This window comes from Mobula birostris, chromosome 22 (assembly GCF_030028105.1).
Source record: "Mobula birostris isolate sMobBir1 chromosome 22, sMobBir1.hap1, whole genome shotgun sequence".
In the NCBI taxonomy this organism is placed as follows: domain Eukaryota; kingdom Metazoa; phylum Chordata; class Chondrichthyes; order Myliobatiformes; family Myliobatidae; genus Mobula; species Mobula birostris.
In genome coordinates this window covers 45,745,213-45,760,024 of record NC_092391.1, presented here as the reverse complement: position 1 = coordinate 45,760,024, position 14,812 = coordinate 45,745,213, and the positions used below count along the sequence as shown (strand labels likewise).

The window sequence follows — 14,812 nt, the reverse complement described above, 5'->3', positions numbered from 1 at the left end:
CACCAAACTACCGCCATGGTTGTTTTCCTCATTTTGTCAATCACTTCCGGGAAGGGTGAACCACTTCCTTCACACCCAGGTCAGATTTTCCTTCCACCAGCTGGTGTCCATCAGCGTCCTGCCACGCGATTGAGGAAAATGTTCCCGGAGACACTGTGGGGTACGGGTTTCTACCACTAACCCCTATTCCAGCTCACAAAGTTTGAACTGTTTTGTTTTTCTAAGTCCAGAAGCTAATTGAAAGGAAAACACAAGAGCCGGGATATTTGTCCTCTTTTTAAATGAGGCGCTTACATATGATGTCATAGCGTGAAGACGTCTGCCATCCACTTCTTAAATATAACCCATAATGAATTATGCAAAGAATGCTTAAACAATATATTTATAATATTACTCAAATATTACAGAAATATTGGATGCAAACCCTACAGCTCACTGACCCCCCAACATCTCGCAATGCACAAAGCCCCAACAGCATCATCCACCATTCATCCACCTGTTTAACCCCATCCCCATCCCTAACCCCCTACTCACCCCATCATTGTGGACTTCCCAATTTACCAGTACCTTATGAACTCGCTGCCCTGCAAATTCACCATCTCCATAACACAAAAACCACTGTCCGATCCAAATACCCCTCCCCAAAAATCCTCACCCCTAAAAACACCATCTCCCAAAGCCTTGTTCCGGTCTGTTATACACTGAGAATCCACAACCCCATCCCCAATGAAACCCCTCCTATTTATGTTTCCACTCCCTGTATGTTCCATCCCCCTCTCCAAATGTGCTCTGTGCCAGAACACATTGAAAAATATTTCTCTCCGTCTCTCTCCCTCACTCTCACACAGACACACACACACCCACACACTCAATGAAACAAAACCTAAACTATAGATTTCACACATCCCAAACTACAAGTTAGTGTCCAGCCCTACAGGCAAAATAAACCCCATCTCACCAACTATATACCCCCACCCAACCTACTGAACACTCCCACCCACAAATTGCACAAACACCCTCTACAAGCTACACAGAGCTCACACAAAACATTTGTAAACTGCCTCCCCAGAAACTACACACACATACACATGACAAAGGACGCCAGCACCAGCCACAATCTAAACAAGTGCATACTCCTCCCCACAAACTGCACAGTCTCCCTACGCACAACAAACATGCTATAAACTGCATGTATACACCCAACAAATCACACTTGCCCACCATACAGCCACACACACAAAGCAATGGGTTATTCACAGCCAACACTACAACATACAAATACTCCACCCCACAATCTCACCTTAAATAACCCTTCAAACTGTATACACACAACACAGACTACACACAATATGACCTACAGTGATTCACATTGCAGCCTGCAATCTACATAGCCAATACAGGGCTCCAACCTGAAACACTGTCTACCTCTTTGACTACACAAATGCCGCTTGACCTTCTGACTTCCTCCAGTAATTTGTTTTTGCTAAAATCTACATGTGCTATTTAACAAACTACTACATACACCCCTCCTCACGCACCCTTCTCCACACAGAATGCAAAATCTATCCCTTAGTAAATACCCACACTGAGCACAATAAACCATGCATTACACCCCATAAATGACAGACACACACCCCAAAACTTACAACCATCCATCCTACATACAATACACATCCTCACAACAAATTGTACACATACGATAAAAGCCCAGTACTTACCCTGTGTGGAACTGATTATTAAATATACAACATTTTGCATTTTGGAGACAGGCAACAGATTACTTTGATTATTTAAGTTTATTGGATCAATTGGTTAAAGAACATTGTCACTCTATTGAACATGAGCTCATGCAATTTCCGTGTTTCTGCCACTTGTTTTTAGGATCAGACTCACGGTCTCATTGTGAACGGTTGCTTTGAATCATTGTTTCTAATATTTACTTCTTGTGTTGCCCTTAAACTTTTATTTTTGTCTAAGCCTTCACTGTAACAGAAGCTCATCCTCCCCTGGAAAAGGAGAAAGAAATTATTTACCTTTGGGCTCACCCCAGGCTGGACACAACAGTATGACACCTTGAAGGGTCCCCTCTGTGTTGTGAATATCTCTTGGCTCTCTGAGAAGCTCATTCCATTCAATGATACTGATTGACTTCTGTCTCAAATTACTTTTATTCATTTCAAAATTCACCTGCATTCATAATAAAACTATATACCAAGAATTAAACAGTGCAAAATATATTTCATTCATGGTCATCACATTCAATAGTGTTAATTGATATTTTTAAAGCTACATCACCATTGTCACTCGTGACATCCCCCTGGGGGTGATAATACACTATTTGAATGTGTGAGACTCTACCCTAGCTGATTCAGCCCTTCTGTGTACAGTAGCAGAAGAATCTCATTCAGTAGCTGTTCCCAATATACATTAATGATCTGGAAGAGGCAACCAAGTGTAGTATATCTAAGTTTGCTGATCATACTAAATTGAGTGGAAAAGAAAATTGTGCAGATGATATGGAGAGTCTGCGGAAAGATATAGATAGGTTAAGTGAGTGGGCAAGGGTCTGGCAGATGGAGCACAATGTTGGTAAATGCGAGATCATCCACTTTGGGAGGAAAAATGGAAGATCAGATTATTATTTAAAGGATAAAAGATTGTAGCATGCTGCCGTGCAGAGGGACTTGGGAGTGCTTGTGCATGAATCACAGAAGGTTGCTTTACAGGTGCAGCAGGCGCTCAAGAAGACAAATGGAATGTTGGCCTTCATTGTTCAAGGAATTGGATTTAAGAGCAGCGAGGTTATGCTGCAACTGTACAGGGTACTGGTGGGGCTGCACCTGGAGTACTGCATGCAGTTCTGGTCTCCTTACTTGAGGAAGGACATACTGGCTTTGGAGGTGGTGCAGAGGAGGTTCACCAGGTTGATTCCAGAGATGAGGGGGATAGACTATGAGGAGAGATTGAGTTGTCTGGGACTGTACTCGCTGGCATTCAGAAGGATGAGAGGAGATCTTATAGAACCATATAAAATTATGAAAGGGATAGGTAAGATAAAGGCAGGGAAGTTGTTCACCCAGGTAGGTGAGACTAGAACTAGCGGACATAGCCTCAAGGTTCGGGGGAGTAGATTTAGGAAGGAGGTGAGCAGGAACTGCTTTTACCGAAGAGTGGTGAATCTGTGGAATTCTCCGCCCAATGAAGCAGTGGCTACCTCAATAAATATTTTTAAGACAAGGTTGGATAGTTTTTTACATAGTAGGGGAATTAAGGGTTATGGGGAAGAGGCAGATAGGTGGAGTTGAGTCCATGGCCTGATCAGCCATGATCTTATTGAATGGTGGAGCAGGCCTGACAGGCCAGATGGCCTACTCCTGCTCCAATTTCTTATGTTCTTATGATATCAGACTATTGCCCTTCCCCAAAAAGCCTTTGCTTTGGCCACACCTGAGCTTCAGTACATCTCTCAGCACGTACTGCTACAAGCTGGAATGTGCCATTCAGCAACACTCCTTAATGGTCATCTTGATGTGCTGGAAGACCAACAAGTGACCGAGGGCTACAGGTACATAGTTTGCTAGAAATGGTGACACAGCTAAACAGGACGGTGAAGAAGGCATGTGGCTCACTTGCTCTCATTGGCTGAGTCATGTTAGAGTTGTACATAGCACAGGTTAGGCCATACCAGGGATGTAGTGTGCAGTTTTGGCTATTAGACTATAACAAGGATGTCATTAAGCTGGAAGCAGTATGGATAGATTAATCTAGAGGTTTTCCTGGATTGGAGGGCTGGAGTTATAGGGAAAGACTGACTAGCTTGGGACTGTTAATGCCTGGAACATAGGAGGGTGAAGAGTGACCTTACAGAGGTTTATAAAAATGATGAGGAGCATAGAGAGGTTAGGTATTCACAGCTTTTTTTAGCCCCTGGTTGAGGGAGTCTAAAACTAGAGAGTATAGATTTAAGGTGAGAGGGGAAAGGTTTAACGGAGATTGGAGGGTAAATTTCTCGCGCAGAAGGTGGTGGATATGTAGAATGAGCTGCCAGGGAGGTGGTAGAGGTGGGTAATTACAATGTTTAAAACACATTTGCAGAGTACATGGACAGGAAAAGTTAGAGGGTAATGGTCTGAATGCAGACACATTAGAAGAGATCAGATAGGCATCCTGATTGACAAGGACAAGATGGGTCTAGGGCCTATTTCCATGCTGCAAACTATAGATCTATGAAAATACATCAGAGTTGGGATAGTGGCTAGAGATCTCAGGTTTGACCACATCCTACCCCATGGAGCTGAAGTAACCAGGGAAATGAGCTCTAAGCCACCATCAGCCGGAGCTCACGGGAACAAGAGACCATAAGGAACACTTACCACCTTCTGGGATGGGGTCACAATACTCCACGCACTCCTTCTCCGTGTAGAACTTGTTCCCGTTTCCTTCACACCCACCATACATGAAACGGATACACTTGCCAATGTTGGAATCAAACGCCCAGAGATCAATGCTCATTCTGCAAGAGCCAATTTTTATGGGCAACCTGCAGGCAGCTGTGACAAAGGAAGAGAAGAGGAACGAGAGGCAGGATTGAGGGCAGTGGTGATATACTAATTAAAACTCCCAACAGAGGTCACTGTAACACCAGTGTGATCCCCACAGATTGTTACACAGAGAGCATTTGGCCCCAAATATGGCCAGTTATTCACAATGAAACCCTAACAACATACATTTTTCACCACTGAGAAAGTGATGACTTTACCAGGGGATGGAGAAATTGACACTTTTACAAACTTAATATTTTCTTGTTCTTACTGTACATCAAAGTCTAGTAGTCACTATGACGATGGTAACATTGGCTTTGTTAATGAAGGGTGTGGCTACTCACCCTTACTTGTCAGACGTTGACTTGCTGTACCGGTAGGGCTCAGAAACAGGGAACAATTATTCTTTGAGATGCTGATGCAGAATGTCTGCATGGACCCAGCAATAAGCACAGTCTTCACAGAATGGCAATGTAAAGTTACTGGTTGGTCACCATTATTAGAGAGCTACTGGCACAATATCTCGTAAGGAATCAGGCCGAAGATCCATGCTCACTGATTATGAATCTGTATTTCCAGGTCTCTGTTCTACTGCACACCTCAGAGCTTTACCATGCACTTTGTAATACAGGCTGGACACTTGCTGTTACAGAAAGATGGTGTCTGGCTGTTACTGTGAGTATATGGGAAAGGACTGTCATGGTCCAGTCCGTAAAGTCCGCATTCCGGTTCACAGTCTGGTCCATCGACCCTTGCTCCAGGTTTTCCTGTCTACCCTGTTTCTGTTCCTGTTGAGCACTAATTGAGGCAGCTGATTCTCGTTGGAGCTGGCTGCATAAATACCTCCAGAGACCAGGGCGTGGCTGCTGGATTGTTCTTGTTCTTACTCCTTGTATCCCTTCCCCTGCCTTCTGTTTCCTTGCCTGAAGCCTTGCCTTGTCTTGCTGGTAACTCTCGTCTCGTCTCGCCTGAAGTCTTGTCTTGGAGCCACCCTGTACCTAGCTCCCGTCCTGTCCCTTGCCTCCACTGGGTAAGCCAGGCTGTATTGCCGTTACCCTGCGGTAGCTCCTGTCCCTTCCTGCCTCTTGCCTCCGTCGGGTGGAGTACCACGCCTTGCCCAGGAGTACCGTGCCCTGCCCAGGAGGAGCTTCAAGACCTCAAGCCTCACCCCTAGCCAAGCTTCAAGACCCCATGCCTCAAGTCTCCAGTCTCCATCCTTGCCCCAAGTCTGAAGACTCCAGCCTCATCCTGTCTGCCAGCCAAGTCATGTTCTTGCCTAGTTCTGGGGTCCGAGCCACAGGCAAGACCCAAGTACTGGATCCTTGTCCAGTCTCTGGCTCGGAGTCCAAACCTGGGCTCCTAGTTCTCTTGTCCAGTCCTGTTCTGGGTTCCCAGTTTTCGTGTCCATGTCCTAGCCCTCACATTGTATCCTAGTCCTGTCCCTAGTACTTCAGTGTCTGTGTCTTGCACTTGGGTCTGCTCCCAACCACCTCCTTATGACAGAACGATCCAGCCAACCATGGACCCAGCGACACAGACACTGTCATTTTCCTCTTGCCACCCGGGGTTCCCTTCTATTAAATACCCTCCCACCCGCCCGGGTCATCCATAGTCTGGATAGCCCGTTTGGTCACCAGGAGGCTCCCGTAGAGGGGGGGATACTGTCATGGTCCGGTCTGTGAAGTCCGCGTTCCAGTTCACAGTCCGGTCCATCGACCCTTGCTCCAGGTGTTCCTGTCTACCCTGTTTCTGTTCCTGTTGAGCTCTAATTGAGGCAGATGATGCTAGTTGGGGCTGGCTGCATAAGTACCTTCAGAGACCAGGGCATGGCTGCTGGATTGTTCTTGTCCTTACTCCTTGTATCCCTTCCCCTGCCTTCTGTTTCCTCGCCTGAAGCCTTGCCTTGTCTTGCACTCTCGCCTCGCCTGAAGTTCTCGTCTCGCCTTGCATTGCCTGAAGCCTTGCCTTGTCTTGCTGGTAACTTTTGCCTCATCTCGCCTGAGCCACCCTGTGCCTAGCTCCCTTCCTGTCCTTTGCCTCTGCCGGGTAAGTCAGGCCACCTTGCCATTACCCTGCTGTTGGTTCTGTCCCTTGCCTCCATCGGGTAAGCCAGGCCGTCTTGCCGTTATCTACGGTTGGTTCTGTCCCTTCCTGTCCCTTGCCTCCATCAGGTGGAGTACCGCGCCCTACCCAAGAGGAGCGTCAAGACCCAAGTCTCAAGCCTCTGGTCTCCAGCCTGGCCTCAAGTTTCTGGTCTCCAGCCTCGCCTCAAGTCTGAAGACTCCAGCCTCGTCCTGCCTGCCAGCCAAGTCACGTCCTTGCCCAGTTCTGGGGTCCGAGCCAGAAGCAAGATCCAGGTTCTGGGTCCTTGTCCTGTCTCTGGCTCGGAGTCCAAGCCCGGGCTCCTAGCTCTCTTGTCCAGTCCTGTTCCGGGTTCCCAGTTTTCGTGTCCATGTCCTAGCCCTCACACTGTATCCTAGTCCTGTCCCTAGTACTTCAGTGTCTGTGTCTTGCACTTGGGTCCGTTCCCAGCCACCTCCTTATGACAAGGACTCCCTCTGAGAGTTGATTATTATCTTTCTCTGCTTTTATAGATACAGGACTCTGCAATCACAATTACCCTGAGGTGCTCACTAAGGGTTAGCTTGAGCTCAGTCACATACCTTCAGTTCGGCAGGTCTGTAGACACTCCCGTTCTGTTTGAAAATTATTCTTGTTTCCAGCACAACCACCATATTGAAATAGTTCACAGGCCATCGAGGTTTGGTTATAGAAGAGCCGATGGAAAAACCCGAAGCACGGACCAACATCAGGCTCAAGTTGGCAGGATTCTTGATACAAAAGGAAATGAAAATTGTTAGCATTAGCAACTATACAAAATGTACAAACCAAATGTCACAGCGTTATGAAATTAGTCACCCAATGCCAAAATACTGAATTGTAGGAAGGACTACCTCCCACCACATCCCCTCAGTTTACTCCCAGGAATTGGGTTGAGGACTAGGAGCTCCAGCTACAGTCTTAGATGCAGAAGCTGGGGTTGCTCTGCCTGGAGTGAAGTAGGTCGAGAGAAGGTTTGATTGAGACCTTTTATGGTCTGAAATGGGAGAATTTATAATCGAAAATAAACCAATGGGCCAACAATTATAATCGCTTTGGTTCTCTCTTCACCAAGGGAGCAAAATATAACTTCCCAGAAACAGAAGTCATCAGACCAAAAGTTTAATGACAAAGGGGTCAGTAAGCAGAGTGAAACTCTCTACTTGGCCACACGTGACCTGATTGATGCTGGACCATATGAGTCTTCTTCTGAGCAGACTGCTTGTTCTAAATATACACATTCCCCAGACCAGGTAAAGGGCCCTGAGAACTGCTTGTAAACCAAAGTTAAACCTCCTCATTCACCACTATCCAGGGACCCAAACAGTCCTTCCAGCTCACACAACTTCTTCCAACCTTGTCTACTGTAGCCAGTATGCCCAATGTGGCCTCCACTACATCAGGGAAACCAAATGTAGACTAGGCATCGATTTTGTGGAACACCTGTCCTCTGTCTGCAACAGCCACCTCGAGCTTCTGGTTGTATGTCCCTGCAAATGCCCTTCCCATTCCCACACCAACCTGCCTCTCTCCAGCCCTCTCCATGGCCATCCTTAGGCTCTTGTGTCTTCTTCCTGATCTGAGTAATGAGAAGAGGGCATGCACTGGAGGCACCACAGTTTGAAGATGTCTTTGATGGTAGTCTGGCTGGAATCTGAATCCCACTAGCTAAGAATGTACCTCTGACAACTCTCCAAAACGTTCCTCCACTCATCATAAATACATGTCCTCTGGTATTGCCCATTGCTGCCCTGGGCAGAAGGTGCTGGCTGCCCACTCTAGCTACATCTCTCATAATCTAGTACACTTTCATAAAGTTGCTTCTCAAGTTGTTCCAAAGACAAGAGCCCTAGCTCACTCAACCTTTCGTCCTAAGGCATTCTCTCTAATCCAGAGAGCATCATGCTAAACCTCCTCTGCAACCTTTCTAAAGCTTCCAAGTCCTTCTTGTAATAAGGTTCAAGAAGACAGTTCACCACTTTCTCAAGGGCAACTGGGCACAGGAAATTCAAAGCTAGCTCAACTTGCAAAGCCCACATCCCTAGACCAATTAGAACAAAATTACAAGGGAGAAAGCGGAATATGGAAGTAACCATTAGGGAATATACAATTCAAAGGGGAAATGTTGTTGAAAACAAATGTGGAACTAATGTTCCCTCTAATATGTAATGATCAGTGCATGCAAAAATCTTGTGCTGTGCAATTTTTTGCCCGGTGACAGCAATATGTGTGCACTGAATGTTTAAGTAAACTTGAAGCTATTCTAAGGATGATAATCTACCAAGTCAACTTTGTTGTTCATTGTTTAAAAGAAATAACATAATACATATCAATGAGTCATTGCTGATGTCACATAAACATGCAAATAGTTCACTATTTATTGCACAAGTTCCAACAGTGCAACCAGCAAACTGAATGACTTCAAACTTATGGATAAATATACATGTCGCTGTTTGCAATCAGAAGTTTTATTTCTAAGAACACTCTGCCTTTTCAACTTCCATATAGCGGAAGGGGGAGGGGGGGTAATATTTTATAAATATTCATCAAAAGAAGTATACTTAACATTGTCAGCGAGGTACAGGGTGACAACCTTTTGTCCGCAGTTTAAATTATTTTGTGCGCTGGTAGCAAAAGATGTTTGCACGTGCACACCTTAGAGGGAACATTGGTGGTGGAGACAGTATTCTCAAAGTATTTAAGAAGCATCTACAGTAGGGGGGGTGGGGATGAGGAAGAGGATGAGGGGTGGAGGGGGGGTGGTGATGAAAGTTGGGGGGTGGCTGGGTTAAAGAGTCAAAATGTAATCGGCAACTGGTTGTATTGAATGTAATTTGTTGAAGTTGCAATAAAATATTTAATGATAAAAAAGAAGCATCTACAGTAGACAAGGACTTGGATCAATCCAGTTTTAAAGGCTGTGGACCAAGTGCTGGTAAGTGGAGTTGGTGGACTGAAGGCCCATGGCTGGGCTGAGTGACCGATGGCTCCACATTATGCTGCGGCTGGTCATCTGCCTGAAGCAGCACCAGGTAATCAAACCAGTGCTGTGCCAAAACAGTACTTAATCCCCTGCCTAGACCTGTGCCCAGTGTGGTGGTGCAAAACACCTCATAATAATACTGCATCATGGTACTGGTTAATGCATACTCTGCATAATTACACTGGTTCTGTTCCATTTCTGCAGCCAGTGCCGTACCTGATGTGGCACCCAGCTCACTGTTGGCCAGTTCCCAGCACCGTGATCAGGGTGGCCCAGTGATCTCACTGTCCTTGCATCCACCGTCCAAGGTGCTGATTTACTCCTTAACACCCCACCTCCCCTGATGTTGAGAGCAGTGATTCACCCTTTGCTGCATCCAGTGCTGGACCCACCTTCATTTGCCTCAATGGCTCCAAAAGCAGACCCTTCCGTGTCTGTCAACGCTCTCCTTGCACGAGCCTTGCATGAAAGAGGAATGAAAGTGCCTTCAGATTTGATTAGACATTGATTCAGAAAATAATGCAAAAATATTGTTGTGTACAGTATTTAATATTTCAGTAATATTTGAGTAATATTGTAAATATATTGCTTGATGAAGCAATTTTATTTTTCACATAATTCATTGCAGGTTATATGCAAATGTACATAGATGACGTATGTCATTAGCCTATCACATCATAAGGGCGCTCGTCAGTAAAGAATGGAAAATAAAAAGAAAGAAGGCATGTTTACCCCAGCTTCCCGGTTGTTTCTTTCAATTTGTTTCTGAAGTTACAAAACATAACAGTAGCAACGAGGAAATTTTAAACCTAACCTGAGACCCCTACCTACCTGTTGAAACACAGCACATTCCTTCTTCAGAAGGGGAGACAGAGAGACATTTGAGTTTTTTTAAAAAAGCACACCATGTTTATTTCTTCAGAAATGAGTGAAGAACGGTTGAGTTTAAAAAAAAGTCAGAAAACAGACAGAATTCATGGGTTCATAATCGGTGAGTACCGGGTGATAATTATAATAAATTTTTAAAAAAGCAGAAATGGCTCATTACATCAGAAAGATAGATGTGTTTGAGTGCACAACAGATAACTGGGTGATGTATACTGAATGAATTGAGCAGTATTTTGAAGCAAATCAAACTAGTTTTGATTAGTTTCTGGAGTGAGAAAACATAACAAATATGAAGCATTTATTTGTTTCTTTTAAGTTGCTTCTTTCCCAAGAGCTGTAAAATACTCAGTCTTCATTTACAAACTAAATATTTTATAATAACTAACTTGTTTGTGGAAAAACTCAAACAAGTTTACAATGTTTCTCAATGTTATATGACCAAGAACATGAACAAGCAATATGGAACATAATTCTGATCAGTTCCATAATGGGTTGAATGAGATTTTATAGCATTGCCCTATCGAACACTGGCTCAGTACACCTCCTGCCATCAATCCCTATAACCCCCTGTTCGTACATATGTCAGGTAGCCCAGAGATGGAAAACCTTATCAGTTACATCTCCCTTGGCCATCCCATTCATTGCTACTTCAAAACCTTCAGACAGATTTATCAGCCATGAAACTGTTCAGTCACTTATCTTGGTGATACCTTGGGCGTATCATTTTTCTCAATTAACAGTGACATTTACAATTTTTCAATCTAAACAAAGAGTTTCCAAGCCCAGATAAATGTGAAAAATAATGTTAATCTCCAAAGTTTTCATCTGCTTCCATTGTAATTTTGGGAACAACCTCATCCCAGGAATTTGTCAGCCTTTGATGTCAATATGTTCTTTAATATGTTCAAAGTTCAAAGTAAATTTATTATCAAAGTGCGCTAATGTCACCATATACAACCCTGAGATTCATTTTCTTGCAGGCAATCACAGTAGTTACAAGAAACACAATAGAATCAATGAAAGACTGCACTCAACAGGATGGACAACAACCAATATGAGGGGGAAATACAATAAACTGTGCAAATACAAAAAGAAAGAGAAAATAAAGAAATAATTAAAAATAATCAGTAAGTATCAAGAATGTGAGATGAAGATTCATTGAAAGTGAGGCTATAGATTGTGGGAACAGCTCTGCAATGGGGTGAGTGAAGATGACTAAAGCTACTCCCTTTGGCTTAAGAGCCTGATGGCTGAGGGGTGAGAATTGTTCCTGAACCTGGTAGTGCAGATGTTGAGGTTCCCGTATCTCCTTCCTTACGGCAGCATGGCCTGAGTGGTGGGGGTCCTTGATGATGGATGCTTCTTTGCTGCAGCAGTGCTCCATGTAAATGTGCACAATGGTGGGGAGGGCTACAACTGTGATGGACTGGGCAGCATCCACTACTTTTTGGAGGCTTTTCCAACCAAAGACATTGGCGCTTCCATGCCAGGCCTCGATGCAACTGATCAATATCCTCTCTTCCACATATCTATAGAAGTTTGTCAAAGTTTTAGATGACATGCCAAATCTTTGCAAATTTCTAAGAAAGTAGAAGCATTGCAGTTCTTTCTTCGTGATCACACCTACATGCTGGACCCACGACAGAAGCTCTGAAATGATAACACTGAGGTTATCCAGGTTGTGGTTGTTTTACTTACAGAGGATTTGGTAAATCCCTTGTTGTAATTGTTCTTTAATGCTTTAGTAAAATATTAGTTGAATTAATGCAAGACTAAAATCATATGTTTTACTGACATGCAATTTGTATTTTTAACAAACACATGTACAAGGGGTGATTGATAAGTTTGTGGCCTAAGGTAGAAGGAGTCAATTTTAGAGAGCTGTATAACTCATCTCCTTCTACCTTAGGCCACAAACTTATCAATCGTCCCTGCTGTGGACCACCTGGAGGTCCAAGACACTCTTGTTACATGCATGGGCAGTTTAACTCTTTGAGTGATAATGCAGAAAGTTTGAAGTTAATAACTCATCACCTTCTACCTTAGGCCACGAACTTATCAACCACCCCTGCTGTGGACCACTTCTACAAAGAAGGGATCTGTATGCTCCACGACCGCTGGACTAAGTGTATACATGTAGGAGGGGACTATGTTGAAAAATAAATGTGCTAGGTTTTCTAAAATCGACTCCTTCTACATTAGGCCACAAACTTATCAATCACCCCTCGTATTTTTCACAATATGTGGTGTTGGTCTCCACCTACTGGAGGAAAAGCAGTATAGCAGGTCCAATTTTCATTTCTCATTGGCTAAGTGTTAGTACATTACACATTTACTGTGACTGTGTAACTTTTTATTGGTTCCTTCTTATCTCAGGAATTTAACTCAATTGAAGGATAAAGGTGACAGGCACTGCAAAAGCGCCATCTTTGTTTCCTTTTTTCTTTATTTCTTTGTTCCTTTTTTCTCCTCTCAGTTTCATAAGCTCTCTATCTGCTCCTTTGTTTAAACTTTAAGACAAACAATTACGAAGCAACAAGTATTTACTCATTCTTGGACTCCCAAAGGAACCTGGGTATCAGAAAAATCATCAGATCCCACACTCACTTCTGAGTTCTGACAAACGATCCTTGGCATTCTCTCTCCACAGAAGCTGTCTTCCCTCTGCGTAGTTCAAGGATTTTATGTCTGTAATTGTACATGAGTTTCCTTGGGGTGAACCAATAGAGGCTTGGACTAGTGTTGTTGTTTGTATGATCTTTGGGCTCACAGTAAGGTTACGTTTGCTCTCATGCACATTCAGCAGACTGGAAGAAAATAAACTTCCTAAAAGTTGAAACTCAGCCTCAACCTCTTCTGAGTGTTGAAGTGTAACCCCATCGTGTTCCCGCTGCCCCCGTACAGTGATGCTGCACAGCGTAACCCCTTCATGGTACACAGCCGCAACATCCCCCACAGCTCTGATTAATCCTAAACTAATCCCAGGACAACTTCCAACCACCACTTAACCAACCCAGTATGTTTTTGGACTGTGGGAAGGAACAGGAGCCCCCGGAAAAATCCACGGGGAGAATGTGCAGACGTTCCTTACAGAACGACACCACAATTGAACGGCAAACTCTGGAAAACCCCAAGCTGTAATAGTGCCGTGCTCACTATGCTACTGTAGTTATCGCATGTAAGCACCGATCAATGCCACTGCTCAGCCCAAAGCTACACCAATCAAAGCAACCCACTTACCCGGTTTACCAGAGTTATTGCATTAACTATATCTCTGGGACAGAATTAGAATATTATCTAATTTATTATCACTGGGCTTGTCATTCCCAAACCCAGTGTACCAGAGTTAGTGCGTTAATGACTTTTCCATAGGGCAGATGCCCAAGAAACAGTGAGAAATATCGCCATTATACCAGTACATTCATTACAGCATCAACTTAACTTACTGAGCACGGGGTACATGAGTTACTGAATAAGCTGCCAACTTCATCCCAGTCTGTCAAATTACTATATCAATTACAATCTCTTAAACCAGCGCCTCGGGGTTAGTTAAATTAACCGAGACCCAGAGCACCAGAATAAAACAAGCATACTACTTGCAATAACTACTGGCCCTTATACAGCATTAATCTCAGTGCCTAACTCCGCTGTTCCAGACTTACAGACGTCATTATGATCCCAGAACCCCATGTACCAGAGTTCCTACAACAACTGCAAGACAATGATAACAGTGATGGCCTTAACATAGCTCCTAAGCCTAGTGGACCAAAGTTAATGCATTAACTGCTGTTTCTGAGCCCAATATATCAGTCACAGCACTATCTGTGGTCATTTACCCAGTGTACAACTACAGTTCATGGGCCCACATCCCTGAGTTCAGTCTGGCTTGGATTACCTGATTCTCATTAAAGTTCGCCCGTAGTAGAAGATCAGCATTTGTTTTCCGTGGGGCTGCTGTCCCTGTGCCCAGCAGCTGCACGACAAGGAGAAGGCACAGAGTGCACCACATTCTGCTGGTCTGCTCCAAAGTAACACAGCTACGTGGTTCTGCCTGGAGTTATCAGACAGACGATGTCCCAATCCCGGTGTGTGTGGAACAGTGACAGCTCAAAGGTCCATGTTGACATTATTTTGTTATTCATTAATCACAACTTGATGAATTTACTGAGAAACCACTAGAACCCTTGAGGGGGTACTTTAACTGGTCTGAGCTTGGAATATCAGCAGCGGGTCAGAGAATGAGTGAGTTGGAGAATTAGACTATTTGATGGACTGAGCTCTGTGCGGGTTATTACTGGTC

The 14,812-nt window shown here is 44.2% G+C and overlaps 1 protein-coding gene across 1 annotated transcript; it reads right to left on the bottom strand.

Annotated features, from left to right (window-relative positions):
• Window positions 1-1,777: 1,777 nt before the first annotated feature.
• Window positions 1,778-14,580, bottom strand: ambp (alpha-1-microglobulin/bikunin precursor). The gene is made up of 5 exons (XM_072240109.1): window positions 14,408-14,580; window positions 10,017-10,083; window positions 7,205-7,372; window positions 4,374-4,550; window positions 1,778-2,006 (listed from the first exon to the last, which is right to left on the bottom strand). Exons 1-5 carry the CDS (start codon window positions 14,519-14,521, stop codon window positions 1,981-1,983), a joined length of 552 nt encoding a protein of 183 aa, XP_072096210.1. The 5' UTR covers window positions 14,522-14,580; the 3' UTR covers window positions 1,778-1,980.
• Between the last annotated feature and the right edge of the window lie 232 nt (window positions 14,581-14,812).